Below are 11,573 nucleotides of genomic sequence, written 5' to 3'. Positions count from 1 at the left end.
CTATGATTAAATACAGAGGACAATCTATACGCGCATCCTCTTAACAATACCTGATCTTCTTCAGTAAAGTACGGAAGGGCCGGAAGAGCTCAGACATGTCCCCTGGTTTCCTATCCAGGTTGAGTGGACCTTCACCGTACACCACCAGACCACTGAGGGAGAGACCGGGGGATTACAACATGTTATTAGTATCAGAGACTTCTAGAAGACGAACAAGAGGAGTCAGAGAAATCAACACTTACCACACAATGGCTAGTCTGGGGATTGTAAACATCAGAGCGGGTTCATAGTCATCGATCATGTCTTGGCTGAGATAGCCCAGCTTGAGCGCCCTAAGACAAAACACAACAAAGACGTGAGGCTGTGAAATAATATTGGACAACCACTTGACATTTTTGATAAAACCTGCATGCATGGAGTACCATGTCTGAAACTTGCAAAACCACTCGACTGTCATCGGAGTACCAACTAACGTTACAAACCTAAAAACTCAGACCCAGCCTTCACACTGTCCCATTGCTATTCCCCGTGACATGGTTTGTCTCTCTCTCCCCCACCTCATACAACTCACCTCTCCACAGTCTCACAGAAGAGCACAATCACATCCTGCTGAACATAGTATTCTTTGGGAGACTTCACAGGCACCATGGCTGATACATAGCTGACAGAGAGGGAAAAATACATTCAAATGCATAGTCAAATATGTTGATGATGTCCAATAGTGTAAGATGCTGATGTCCTGTAGCTACCTGAGCTCAAACTCCGCAAAGAGGCTGTCGAAGTGGCGCAGCGTGTCCCTCATGCGGTCGGTGTAGAAGTTGAGGTCTCGGAGGGCCTGGTCTCGCGTGATGTTGCGGACCTCCTCCAGACTATGGGTCAGGTCCTTGGCGAGAGGCCTCATGGCCATGCTCTCTATCTCCCTGTTCATGATGATGGAGCCTGCAGCCAGACACTACACGTAAAGATGGCGAGAGAAGGGAATGACTCGTGTTATTTAACCCTTCTTGATCCAGGGTAGTCTCGTTCAAATATTGTATATTTTTCGTCAAGACAAACTTGTCTATGCACAAGTGGCTAACACAAGGAATAATGAGTTATACAATGATCCAGCTGACCATTACATTGTGAAAACAGATAGGAAACATGACTGTAAATGATGAATGCCTATAGTGTCAAGCAGACCAACATTCATGCAGAGTACGTGTTGTTAATGTGATGTGAGATGATACTGGAGGGGATACAGTACCTCAGCTCCAAACCACAGCTGTCCAGCCAGGTTGTCATGGCGAATCTCCTCTGGGAACTTGACACAGAAGTCTCTGTTGGCTCTGTCGCCAGGGATACATTCATCCATGATCTGGTTGATAACGTTCAACACATTGTCCTGCAGACACAGGGAGAGTGACAGGGATAGAGATTGAATAAATGAGTGAATAAACGTACTGAACAAAAAAACAGGGTGTCAAGATAAAATGTACTGGATGAAAAGGGGCGTCAATAAGACAAAATTCTGTTGGTGACGAGCGACCGCAAACAAAACGCAGAAGTTTTGATCATGATGTTTCACAAACTACCAGACAAACTGTCTGGAGAACTCTGAACAGGGAACAGGCTGAAAACAATTAAACAGGCCAATGCACAGAATGGTCCCATTACAGCCCTCAATCAGCCCTCAACTAAATCCCATAATTCCAGCGGTGCAGACAAACTGTGAGAGCTAATCAAGAGCTTGTGCCGCTGGCATGTACAACAGTTCGAACAATGAGCCTTTTCTCTCCCTCCCTCTCTCTCCAGGAACAGCACTACGTCGCTGCTGCTAGCCCCGAGGAGCAAGATTAAAAAGCTTAACTACCGACTTCATTGCAGTGCTGTACTACCTACGCCGTGGCCGGGTCCCAGTGCCCCCACCAGCCCAATGCTCATCTGGCAATTGTCCTGTGTGCTACACTACAGCTTGGCCTAATCTTGAACACCATCAGCCTCTCATCGCACAACATGACGATGTTGAGATGATACCTACACTAGCAGAAGATAGATGGAGAGCTTGCTCGCTCCACACGCCTACGCTCTAAGTTGATGCTTTGCCAGGAAAAGAGAAACGAGCAATCTCTTCCACTGGTGCAGTCCATGCTGTGAGAGCAACTATGTCAACATAACTTGTGCAGCTTGGCACCTCTGAGGACCACGGCCATCAAGAAGAGCTCCTAACAGAAACGTTAGGGGTCGAGAGGACAACTCTCCACCGTCAGACCACTTGGCTTCCATTCGGGGGGGGGTCTCATGTATAGGTGGTATTATTAAAGCATGCTGGTAACATGGTGTTCCTTGTCTCAACGAGGTAACCTACATCAAAATAATTTTAGAACTATGAGAGTTAAAAGCAGACCTGACAAGTATCACATATACTACGCGTTTAACCGCATTTTGTTTCACAGAAATATTAGTGTGGAAGCAAAACACTAGCTGAGAGAATAAGAGGCCGTGTTGCGTCCCCGAAGCACTTATTTTCTTTCAGGGGGAAATATGGAACGAGCCAAACCAGGATTGATGATTCTCAGTCGCTGAGAACGTCCTGCAGTCCAGCTAAAAGCCTTTGGGTTTATGAAGCACAACATGACGCAAAGCTAACACACAGTACTTCCCGGCGTGGTCGATTTAAGGTGATAATGACGCGAATACAAAAACTCAGCAGAGAGAGAGATGGCGGGATAATGAGAGCGTGGAATGAGAGAGAGAGAGAGATGGCGGGATAAGGGACAATGAGAGCGTGGAATGGAGAGAGAGATGGCGGGATAAGGGACAATGAGAGCGTGGAATGGAGAGAGAGAGAGATGGCGGGATAAGGGACAATGAGAGCGTGGAATGGAGAGAGAGATGGCGGGATAAGGGACAATGAGAGCGTGGAATGGAGAGAGAGAGAGAGAGAGAGATGGCGGGATAAGGGACAATGAGAGCGTGGAATGGAGAGAGATAAGACAATGAGAGCGTGGGAGAGAGAGAGAGATGGCGGGATAAGGGACAATGAGAGCGTGGAATGGAGAGAGAGAGATGGCGGGATAAGGGACAATGAGAGCGTGGAATGGAGAGAGAGAGATGGCGGGATAAGGGACAATGAGAGCGTGGAATGGAGAGAGAGAGAGAGATGGCGGGATAAGGGACAATGAGAGCGTGGAATGGAGAGAGAGAGAGAGAGGCGGGATAAGGGACAATGAGAGCGTGGAATGGAGAGAGAGAGAGAGATGGCGGGATAAGGGACAATGAGAGCGTGGAATGGAGAGAGAGAGAGATGGCGGGATAAGGGACAATGAGAGCGTGGAATGGAGAGAGAGAGAGAGAGAGAGATGGCGGGATAAGGGACAATGAGAGCGTGGAATGGAGAGAGAGAGAGAGATGGCGGGATAAGGGACAATGAGAGCGTGGAATGGAGAGAGAGAGATGGCGGGATAAGGGACAATGAGAGCGTGGAATGGAGAGAGAGAGAGAGATGGCGGGATAAGGGATAAGGGACAATGAGAGAGTGATGGCGGGAATGGAGGAATGGAGAGAGAGAGAGATGGCGGGATAAGGGACAATGAGAGCGTGGAATGGAGAGAGAGAGAGAGAGCGTGGAATGGAGAGAGAGATGGCGGGATAAGGGACAATGAGAGCGTGGAATGGAGAGAGAGAGAGAGATGGCGGGATAAGGGACAATGAGAGCGTGGAATGGAGAGAGAGAGAGAGGATGGCGGGATAAGGGACAATGAGAGCGTGGAATGGAGAGAGAGAGAGAGAGAGATGGCGGGATAAGGGACAATGAGAGCGTGGAATGGAGAGAGAGAGAGAGAGATGGCGGGATAAGGGACAATGAGAGCGTGGAATGGAGAGAGAGAGAGAGAGATGGCGGGATAAGGGACAATGAGAGCGTGGAATGGAGAGAGAGAGAGATGGCGGGATAAGGGACAATGAGAGCGTGGAATGGAGAGAGAGAGAGAGATGGCGGGATAAGGGACAATGAGAGCGTGGAATGGAGAGAGAGAGGGATAAGATGGCGGGATAAGGGACAATGAGAGCGTGGAATGAGAGTGAATGGAGAGAGATGGCGGGATAAGGGACAATGAGAGCGTGGAATGGAGAGAGAGAGAGATGGCGGGATAAGGGACAATGAGAGCGTGGAATGGAGAATGGAGAGAGAGATGGCGGGATAAGGGACAATGAGAGCGTGGAATGGAGAGAGAGAGAGAGAGAGAGAGAGATGGCGGGATAAGGGACAATGAGAGCGTGGAATGGAGAGAGAGAGATGGCGGGATAAGACAATGAGAGCGGGAATGGAAGGGACAATGAGATGGCGGGATGGGACAATGAGAGCGTGGAATGGAGAGAGAGAGATGGCGGGATAAGGGACAATGAGAGCGTGGAATGGAGAGAGAGAGAGATGGCGGGATAAGGGACAATGAGAGCGTGGAATGGAGAGAGAGAGAGAGAGATGGCGGGATAAGGGACAATGAGAGCGTGGAATGGAGAGAGAGAGAGAGATGGCGGGATAAGGGACAATGAGAGCGTGGAATGGAGAGAGAGAGAGAGAGAGAGAGAGAGGCGGGATAAGGGACAATGAGAGCGTGGAATGGAGAGAGAGAGAGAGATGGCGGGATAAGGGACAATGAGAGCGTGGAATGGAGAGAGAGAGAGAGAGATGGCGGGATAAGGGACAATGAGAGCGTGGAATGGAGAGAGAGAGAGAGAGAGATGGCGGGATAAGGGACAATGAGAGCGTGGAATGAGAGAGAGAGAGAGAGATGGCGGGATAAGGGACAATGAGAGCGTGGAATGGAGAGAGAGAGAGAGAGATGGCGGGATAAGGGACAATGAGAGCGTGGAATGGAGAGAGAGAGAGATGGCGGGATAAGGGACAATGAGAGCGTGGAATGGAGAGAGAGAGAGAGAGAGAGAGAGAGAGAGATGGCGGGATAAGGGACAATGAGAGCGTGGAATGGAGAGAGAGAGAGAGAGATAAGGCAATGAGAGCGTGGAATGGGATAAGGGACAATGACAATGAGAGCGTGGAATGGAGAGAGAGAGAGAGAGATGGCGGGATAAGGGACAATGAGAGCGTGGAATGGAGAGAGAGAGAGAGATGGCGGGATAAGGGACAATGAGAGCGTGGAATGGAGAGAGAGAGAGAGAGATGGCGGGATAAGGGACAATGAGAGCGTGAGAGATGGCGGGAGAAGGGACAATGAGAGCGTGGAATGGAGAGAGAGAGAGATGGCGGGATAAGGGACAATGAGAGCGTGGAATGGAGAGAGAGAGAGAGATGGCGGGATAAGGGACAATGAGAGCGTGGAATGGAGAGAGAGAGATGGCGGGATAAGGGACAATGAGAGCGTGGAATGGAGAGAGAGAGAGAGATGGCGGGATAAGGGACAATGAGAGCGTGGAATGGAGAGAGAGAGAGAGATGGCGGGATAAGGGACAATGAGAGCGTGGAATGGAGAGAGAGAGAGAGAGATGGCGGGATAAGGGACAATGAGAGCGTGGAATGGAGAGAGAGAGAGAGATGGCGGGATAAGGGACAATGAGAGCGTGGAATGGAGAGAGAGAGAGAGAGATGGCGGGATAAGGGACAATGAGAGCGTGGAATGGAGAGAGAGAGATGGCGGGATAAGGGACAATGAGAGCGTGGAATGGAGAGAGAGAGGCGGGATAAGGGACAATGAGAGCGTGGAATGGAGAGAGAGAGAGATGGCGGGATAAGGGACAATGAGAGCGTGGAATGGAGAGAGAGAGAGATGGCGGGATAAGGGACAATGAGAGCGTGGAATGAGAGAGAGAGAGAGATGGCTGGAGAAGGGACAATGAGTGCGTGGAATGGAGAGAGAGAGAGAGAGATGGCGGGATAAGGGACAATGAGAGCGTGGAATGGAGAGAGAGAGAGAGAGATGGCGGGATAAGGGACAATGAGAGCGTGGAATGGAGAGAGAGAGAGAGAGAGATGGCGGGAGAAGGGACAATGAGAGCGTGGAATGGAGAGAGAGAGAGATGGCGGGATAAGGGACAATGAGAGCGTGGAATGGAGAGAGAGAGAGAGATGGCGGGATAAGGGACAATGAGAGCGTGGAATGGAGAGAGAGAGAGATGGCGGGATAAGGGACAATGAGAGCGTGGAATGGAGAGAGAGAGAGAGAGATAAGGGACAATGAGAGAGAGAGGATGGGATAAGGGACAATGAGAGCGTGGAATGGAGAGAGAGAGAGATGGCTGGAGAAGGGACAATGAGAGCGTGGAATGGAGAGAGAGAGAGAGAGATGGCGGGATAAGGGACAATGAGAGCGTGGAATGGAGAGAGGAGAGAGAGAGAGAGATGGCGGGATAAGGGACAATGAGAGCGTGGAATGGAGAGAGAGAGATGGCGGGATAAGGGACAATGAGAGCGTGGAATGGAGAGAGAGAGAGATGGCGGGATAAGGGACAATGAGAGCGTGGAATGGAGAGAGAGAGATGGCGGGATAAGGGACAATGAGAGCGTGGAATGGAGAGAGAGAGAGAGATGGCTGGAGAAGGGACAATGAGAGCGTGGAATGGAGAGAGAGAGAGAGATGGCGGGATAAGGGACAATGAGAGCGTGGAATGGAGAGAGAGAGAGAGAGAGAGATGGCGGGATAAGGGACAATGAGAGCGTGGAATGGAGAGAGAGAGAGAGATGGCGGGAGAAGGGACAATGAGAGCGTGGAATGGAGAGAGAGAGAGATGGCGGGATAAGGGACAATGAGAGCGTGGAATGGAGAGAGAGATGGCGGGATAAGGGACAATGAGAGCGTGGAATGGAGAGAGAGAGAGATGGCGGGATAAGGGACAATGAGAGCGTGGAATGGAGAGAGAGAGATGGCGGGATAAGGGACAATGAGAGCGTGGAATGGAGAGAGAGAGAGAGAGATGGCGGGATAAGGGACAATGAGAGCGTGGAATGGAGAGAGAGAGAGAGAGAGAGAGAGAGATGGCGGGATAAGGGACAATGAGAGCGTGGAATGGAGAGAGAGAGAGAGAGATGGCGGGATAAGGGACAATGAGAGCGTGGAATGGAGAGAGAGAGAGAGATGGCGGGATAAGGGACAATGAGAGCGTGGAATGGAGAGAGAGAGAGAGAGAGAGATGGCGGGAGAAGGGACAATGAGAGCGTGGAATGGAGAGAGAGAGAGATGGCGGGATAAGGGACAATGAGAGCGTGGAATGGAGAGAGAGAGAGATGGCGGGATAAGGGACAATGAGAGCGTGGAATGGAGAGAGAGAGAGAGATGGCGGGATAAGGGACAATGAGAGCGTGGAATGGACAGAGAGAATGAGAGAGATGGCGGGATAAGGAACAATGAGAGCGTGGAATGGAGAGAGAGAGAGAGAGATGGCGGGATAAGGGACAATGAGAGCGTGGAATGGAGAGAGAGAGAGATGGCGGGATAAGGGACAATGAGAGCGTGGAATGGAGAGAGAGAGAGAGATGGCGGGATAAGGGACAATGAGAGCGTGGAATGGAGAGAGAGAGAGATGGGCGGGATAAGGGACAATGAGAGCGTGGAATGGAGAGAGAGAGAGATGGCGGGATAAGGGACAATGAGAGCGTGGAATGGAGAGAGAGAGAGAGATGGCGGGAGAAGGGACAATGAGAGCGTGGAATGGAGAGAGAGAGAGATGGCGGGATAAGGGACAATGAGAGCGTGGAATGGAGAGAGAGATGGCGGGATAAGGGACAATGAGAGCGTGGAATGGAGAGAGAGAGAGAGATGGCGGGATAAGGGACAATGAGAGCGTGGAATGGAGAGAGAGAGATGGCGGGATAAGGGACAATGAGAGCGTGGAATGGAGAGAGAGAGAGAGAGATGGCGGGATAAGGGACAATGAGAGCGTGGAATGGAGAGAGAGAGAGAGAGAGAGAGATGGCGGGATAAGGGACAATGAGAGCGTGGAATGGAGAGAGAGAGAGATGGCGGGATAAGGGACAATGAGAGCGTGGAATGGAGAGAGAGAGAGAGAGATGGCGGGATAAGGGACAATGAGAGCGTGGAATGGAGAGAGAGAGAGATGGCGGGATAAGGGACAATGAGAGCGTGGAATGGAGAGAGAGAGAGAGAGAGAGATGGCGGGATAAGGGACAATGAGAGCGTGGAATGGAGAGAGAGAGAGAGAGATGGCGGGATAAGGGACAATGAGAGCGTGGAATGGAGAGAGAGAGAGATGGCGGGATAAGGGACAATGAGAGCGTGGAATGGAGAGAGAGAGAGATGGCGGGATAAGGGACAATGAGAGCGTGGAATGGAGAGAGAGAGAGATGGCGGGATAAGGGACAATGAGAGCGTGGAATGGAGAGAGAGAGATGGCGGGATAAGGGACAATGAGAGCGTGGAATGGAGAGAGAGAGAGAGAGAGATGGCGGGATAAGGGACAATGAGAGCGTGGAATGGAGAGAGAGAGATGGCGGGATAAGGGACAATGAGAGCGTGGAATGGAGAGAGAGAGAGATGGCGGGAGAAGGGACAATGAGAGCGTGGAATGGAGAGAGAGATTGCGGGAGAAGGGACAATGAGAGCGTGGAATGGGCCCTGGGTGCACGAGGCTCAGGCACATTGGTGGGTCTGCTAACGACCTCCTCTCCGTCTGCCCCCCCCGAACACCAACCTAGCAGGCAGCAGCATGGCAGCCATCACTCAAAGTCCAGACCCCACACTCCTGAAGGAAGACCAGTTTAGAAGCCCTCCCCAACTCCAAATGGACACAACAGTCTTCCATCGGTGACAGGTCTCAAACAGAGACAAATACGTCTCCGAGGAGAAAAAGCGTAATCTCCGGTCAAGCAGACTAATATCCTATAGTGGATCTACATAACACTGACATAAGTCATTCAAAACAACCTGACAGTCAATCCTTTACTCTGACCCCATAGTGCCTGAAAGATATCATGACACCTGGATTGGTGTTATGATATCTATGTAGAGAAGTAGAGACTTCAAGATCCAATCTCTAATACCTCCACTTCATTGATCTTTCCAGAGTCACTCATCCAAGTCTTCATTCCTGACCTAGATAACCTGATAAAGGCTTTCAAAACAGCAACAAAACCTGATTGAATCAACTGCTTGCACTCAGAAGGACTCCTTATCTCTCCTTACCACTGTGAACCGGCGTGATTTAACAGCCCGTCCAATCAATGCTTACTGGGATAATCGCACAACCCCTACCATATCAGCCAACTAATCTCAGGCTTTTTGCAGTTCAAACTCCCCTGTTGTAGAGTTTGTCGTCATAGTTTTAAACATTTGAGGTCAAACTTCAATACCTCACTTTAATTAGCATGGTGGACTCTTCAAGTGCTCTCTGCCTAACTGGGTTACAGCATTAACTCTCAAATGAAATGTCTGATGGATTTTTACAAATTTATGGAGCTGGAAGTCTAAAAGAAATTAGAAGCATGGTGAAATGAAACTATAAGAGACCAGCTACAGAATTGTGGCAGTATTCCGAGGGTACTGAAATGAACTAATGTCAGCCCCTATAGATTCTTACCTGACAGGATCTGAACTGGTTGACCAGCAGCGTACACCTCTGAGGCTCCTTCCTCCCATCTAGGCTGTCCAGTTCTGTGGCCACCTGGTTGAGCTCCTCATCAGCATAGTAGAACTGGGCCAGGAGCTGTGGGTCCGTCCTCTGTACAGACAGAGACGGAGAGGTTAAATAAAGCACTTCACATAGAGGTTTTTAATCGTAGTAGATCAGCTGAACATTGACATAAAGGGCATTGCACATGGGGAAAGGGTTTTAAATAAGGCACTCCCATTTCCTCTCCTCTATATCCCAGTTACAATGATACGTCATGTGGGGCCTTTGACTTTATTGACAACAAAGACATAATACCATTAAAACAGGATTACAGAAGTGTACATGTATGACGTGTATGAGCACCAGGACGGTGAAAACAGGCTGGGTTCTAGAGGGTGGAACGTTAATAGATGGTTAATATGGTCTGTTCTCTCCCCAGAAGAGCAGGGGTAATTAGAGAGCTTGGCCCTGGTAAAGGATTTGTGTCATTATCTCACACCGTGTGCTGTTCTGTAGGGAAGAGCACAGCATACAAGATCATCCCATTGCTAAGCATATGCACACCATTCAATAGGGCTGGAGCGAGCGAGAGCGCGAGAGAGAGCGCGAGAGAGAGCGCGCGAGAGAGCGAGAGCGCACGAGAGAGAGCGAGAGCGCACGAGAGAGAGCGAGAGCGCACGAGAGAGAGCGAGAGCGCACGAGAGAGAGCGAGAGCGCACGAGAGAGAGCGAGAGCGCAAGAGAGAGAGCGAGAGCGCAAGAGAGAGAGCGAGAGCGCAAGAGAGAGAGCGAGAGCGCAAGAGAGAGAGCGAGAGCGCAAGAGAGAGAGCGAGAGCGCAAGAGAGAGAGCGAGAGCGCAAGAGAGAGAGCGAGAGCGCAAGAGAGAGAGCGAGAGCGCAAGAGAGAGAGCGAGAGCGCAAGAGAGAGCGAGAGCGCAAGAGAGAGCGGCGCAAGAGAGAGCGAGCGCAAGAGAGAGCGAGCGCAAGAGAGAGCGAGCGCAAGAGAGAGCGAGCGCAAGAGAGAGCGAGCGCAAGAGAGAGCGAGCGCAAGAGAGAGCGAGCGCAAGAGAGAGCGAGCGCAAGAGAGAGCGAGCGCAAGAGAGAGAGCGAGCGCAAGAGAGAGAGCGAGAGCGCAAGAGAGAGAGAGAGAGCACGAGAGAGAGAGCGAGCACGAGAGAGAGAGCGAGCACGAGAGAGAGCGAGCACGAGAGAGAGCGAGAGCACGAGAGAGAGCGAGAGCACGAGAGAGAGAGCACGAGAGAGAGAGAGAGAGAGAGCGAGAGCACGAGAGAGAGAGAGAGCGAGCGCAAGAGAGAGAGCGAGAGCACGAGAGAGAGCGAGAGCGAGCGAGAGCACGAGAGAGAGAGAGAGCGAGAGAGAGAGCGAGAGCGCGAGAGAGAGCGAGAGAGCGCGAGAGAGAGCGAGAGCGCGAGAGAGAGCGAGAGAGCGCGAGAGAGAGCGAGAGAGAGCGAGAGAGAGCGAGAGAGCGCGAGAGAGAGCGAGAGAGAGCGAGAGAGAGAGCGAGAGAGAGCGAGAGAGAGCGAGAGAGAGCGAGAGAGAGCGAGAGAGAGCGAGAGAGAGCGAGAGCACGAGAGAGAGCGAGAGCACGAGAGAGAGCGAGAGCACGAGAGAGAGCGAGAGCACGAGAGAGAGCGAGAGCACGAGAGAGAGCGAGAGCACGAGAGAGAGCGAGAGCACGAGAGAGAGCGCGAGAGAGAGCGAGAGCGAGAGAGCGAGAGCGCGAGAGAGAGCGAGAGAGCGCGAGAGAGAGCGAGAGAGCGCGAGAGAGAGAGAGAGCGCGAGAGAGAGCGAGAGAGCGCGAGAGAGAGCGAGAGAGCGCGAGAGAGAGCGAGAGAGAGCGAGAGAGAGCGAGAGAGAGCGAGAGAGAGCGAGAGAGCGCGAGAGAGAGCGAGAGAGAGCGAGAGAGAGCGAGAGAGAGCGAGAGAGCACGAGAGAGAGAGAGCACGAGAGAGAGAGAGAGCACGAGAGAGAGAGAGCACGAGAGAGAGAGAGA

The 11,573-nt window shown here is 51.5% G+C and overlaps 1 protein-coding gene across 2 annotated transcripts in view; it reads right to left on the bottom strand.

Moving 5' to 3' along the window:
- LOC124001779 (lateral signaling target protein 2 homolog) overlaps window positions 1-11,573 on the bottom strand; it is a 74,862-nt gene that overhangs the window by 20,370 nt on the left and 42,919 nt on the right. For both annotated transcript variants that reach the window (XM_046308833.1, XM_046308834.1), the window contains exons 2-7: window positions 9,529-9,669; window positions 1,247-1,384; window positions 750-952; window positions 572-661; window positions 243-332; window positions 51-152 (exon numbers count right to left, since the gene is read on the bottom strand). In XM_046308833.1, the coding sequence (XP_046164789.1) occupies window positions 51-152; window positions 243-332; window positions 572-661; window positions 750-952; window positions 1,247-1,384; window positions 9,529-9,669 (764 nt within the window). The remainder of the gene's footprint in view (window positions 1-50; window positions 153-242; window positions 333-571; window positions 662-749; window positions 953-1,246; window positions 1,385-9,528; window positions 9,670-11,573) is intronic.

This window comes from Oncorhynchus gorbuscha, linkage group LG17 (genome assembly GCF_021184085.1).
Source record: "Oncorhynchus gorbuscha isolate QuinsamMale2020 ecotype Even-year linkage group LG17, OgorEven_v1.0, whole genome shotgun sequence".
Lineage (NCBI taxonomy): Eukaryota > Metazoa > Chordata > Actinopteri > Salmoniformes > Salmonidae > Oncorhynchus > Oncorhynchus gorbuscha.
This window is presented reverse-complemented; position numbering and strand designations above follow the sequence as displayed.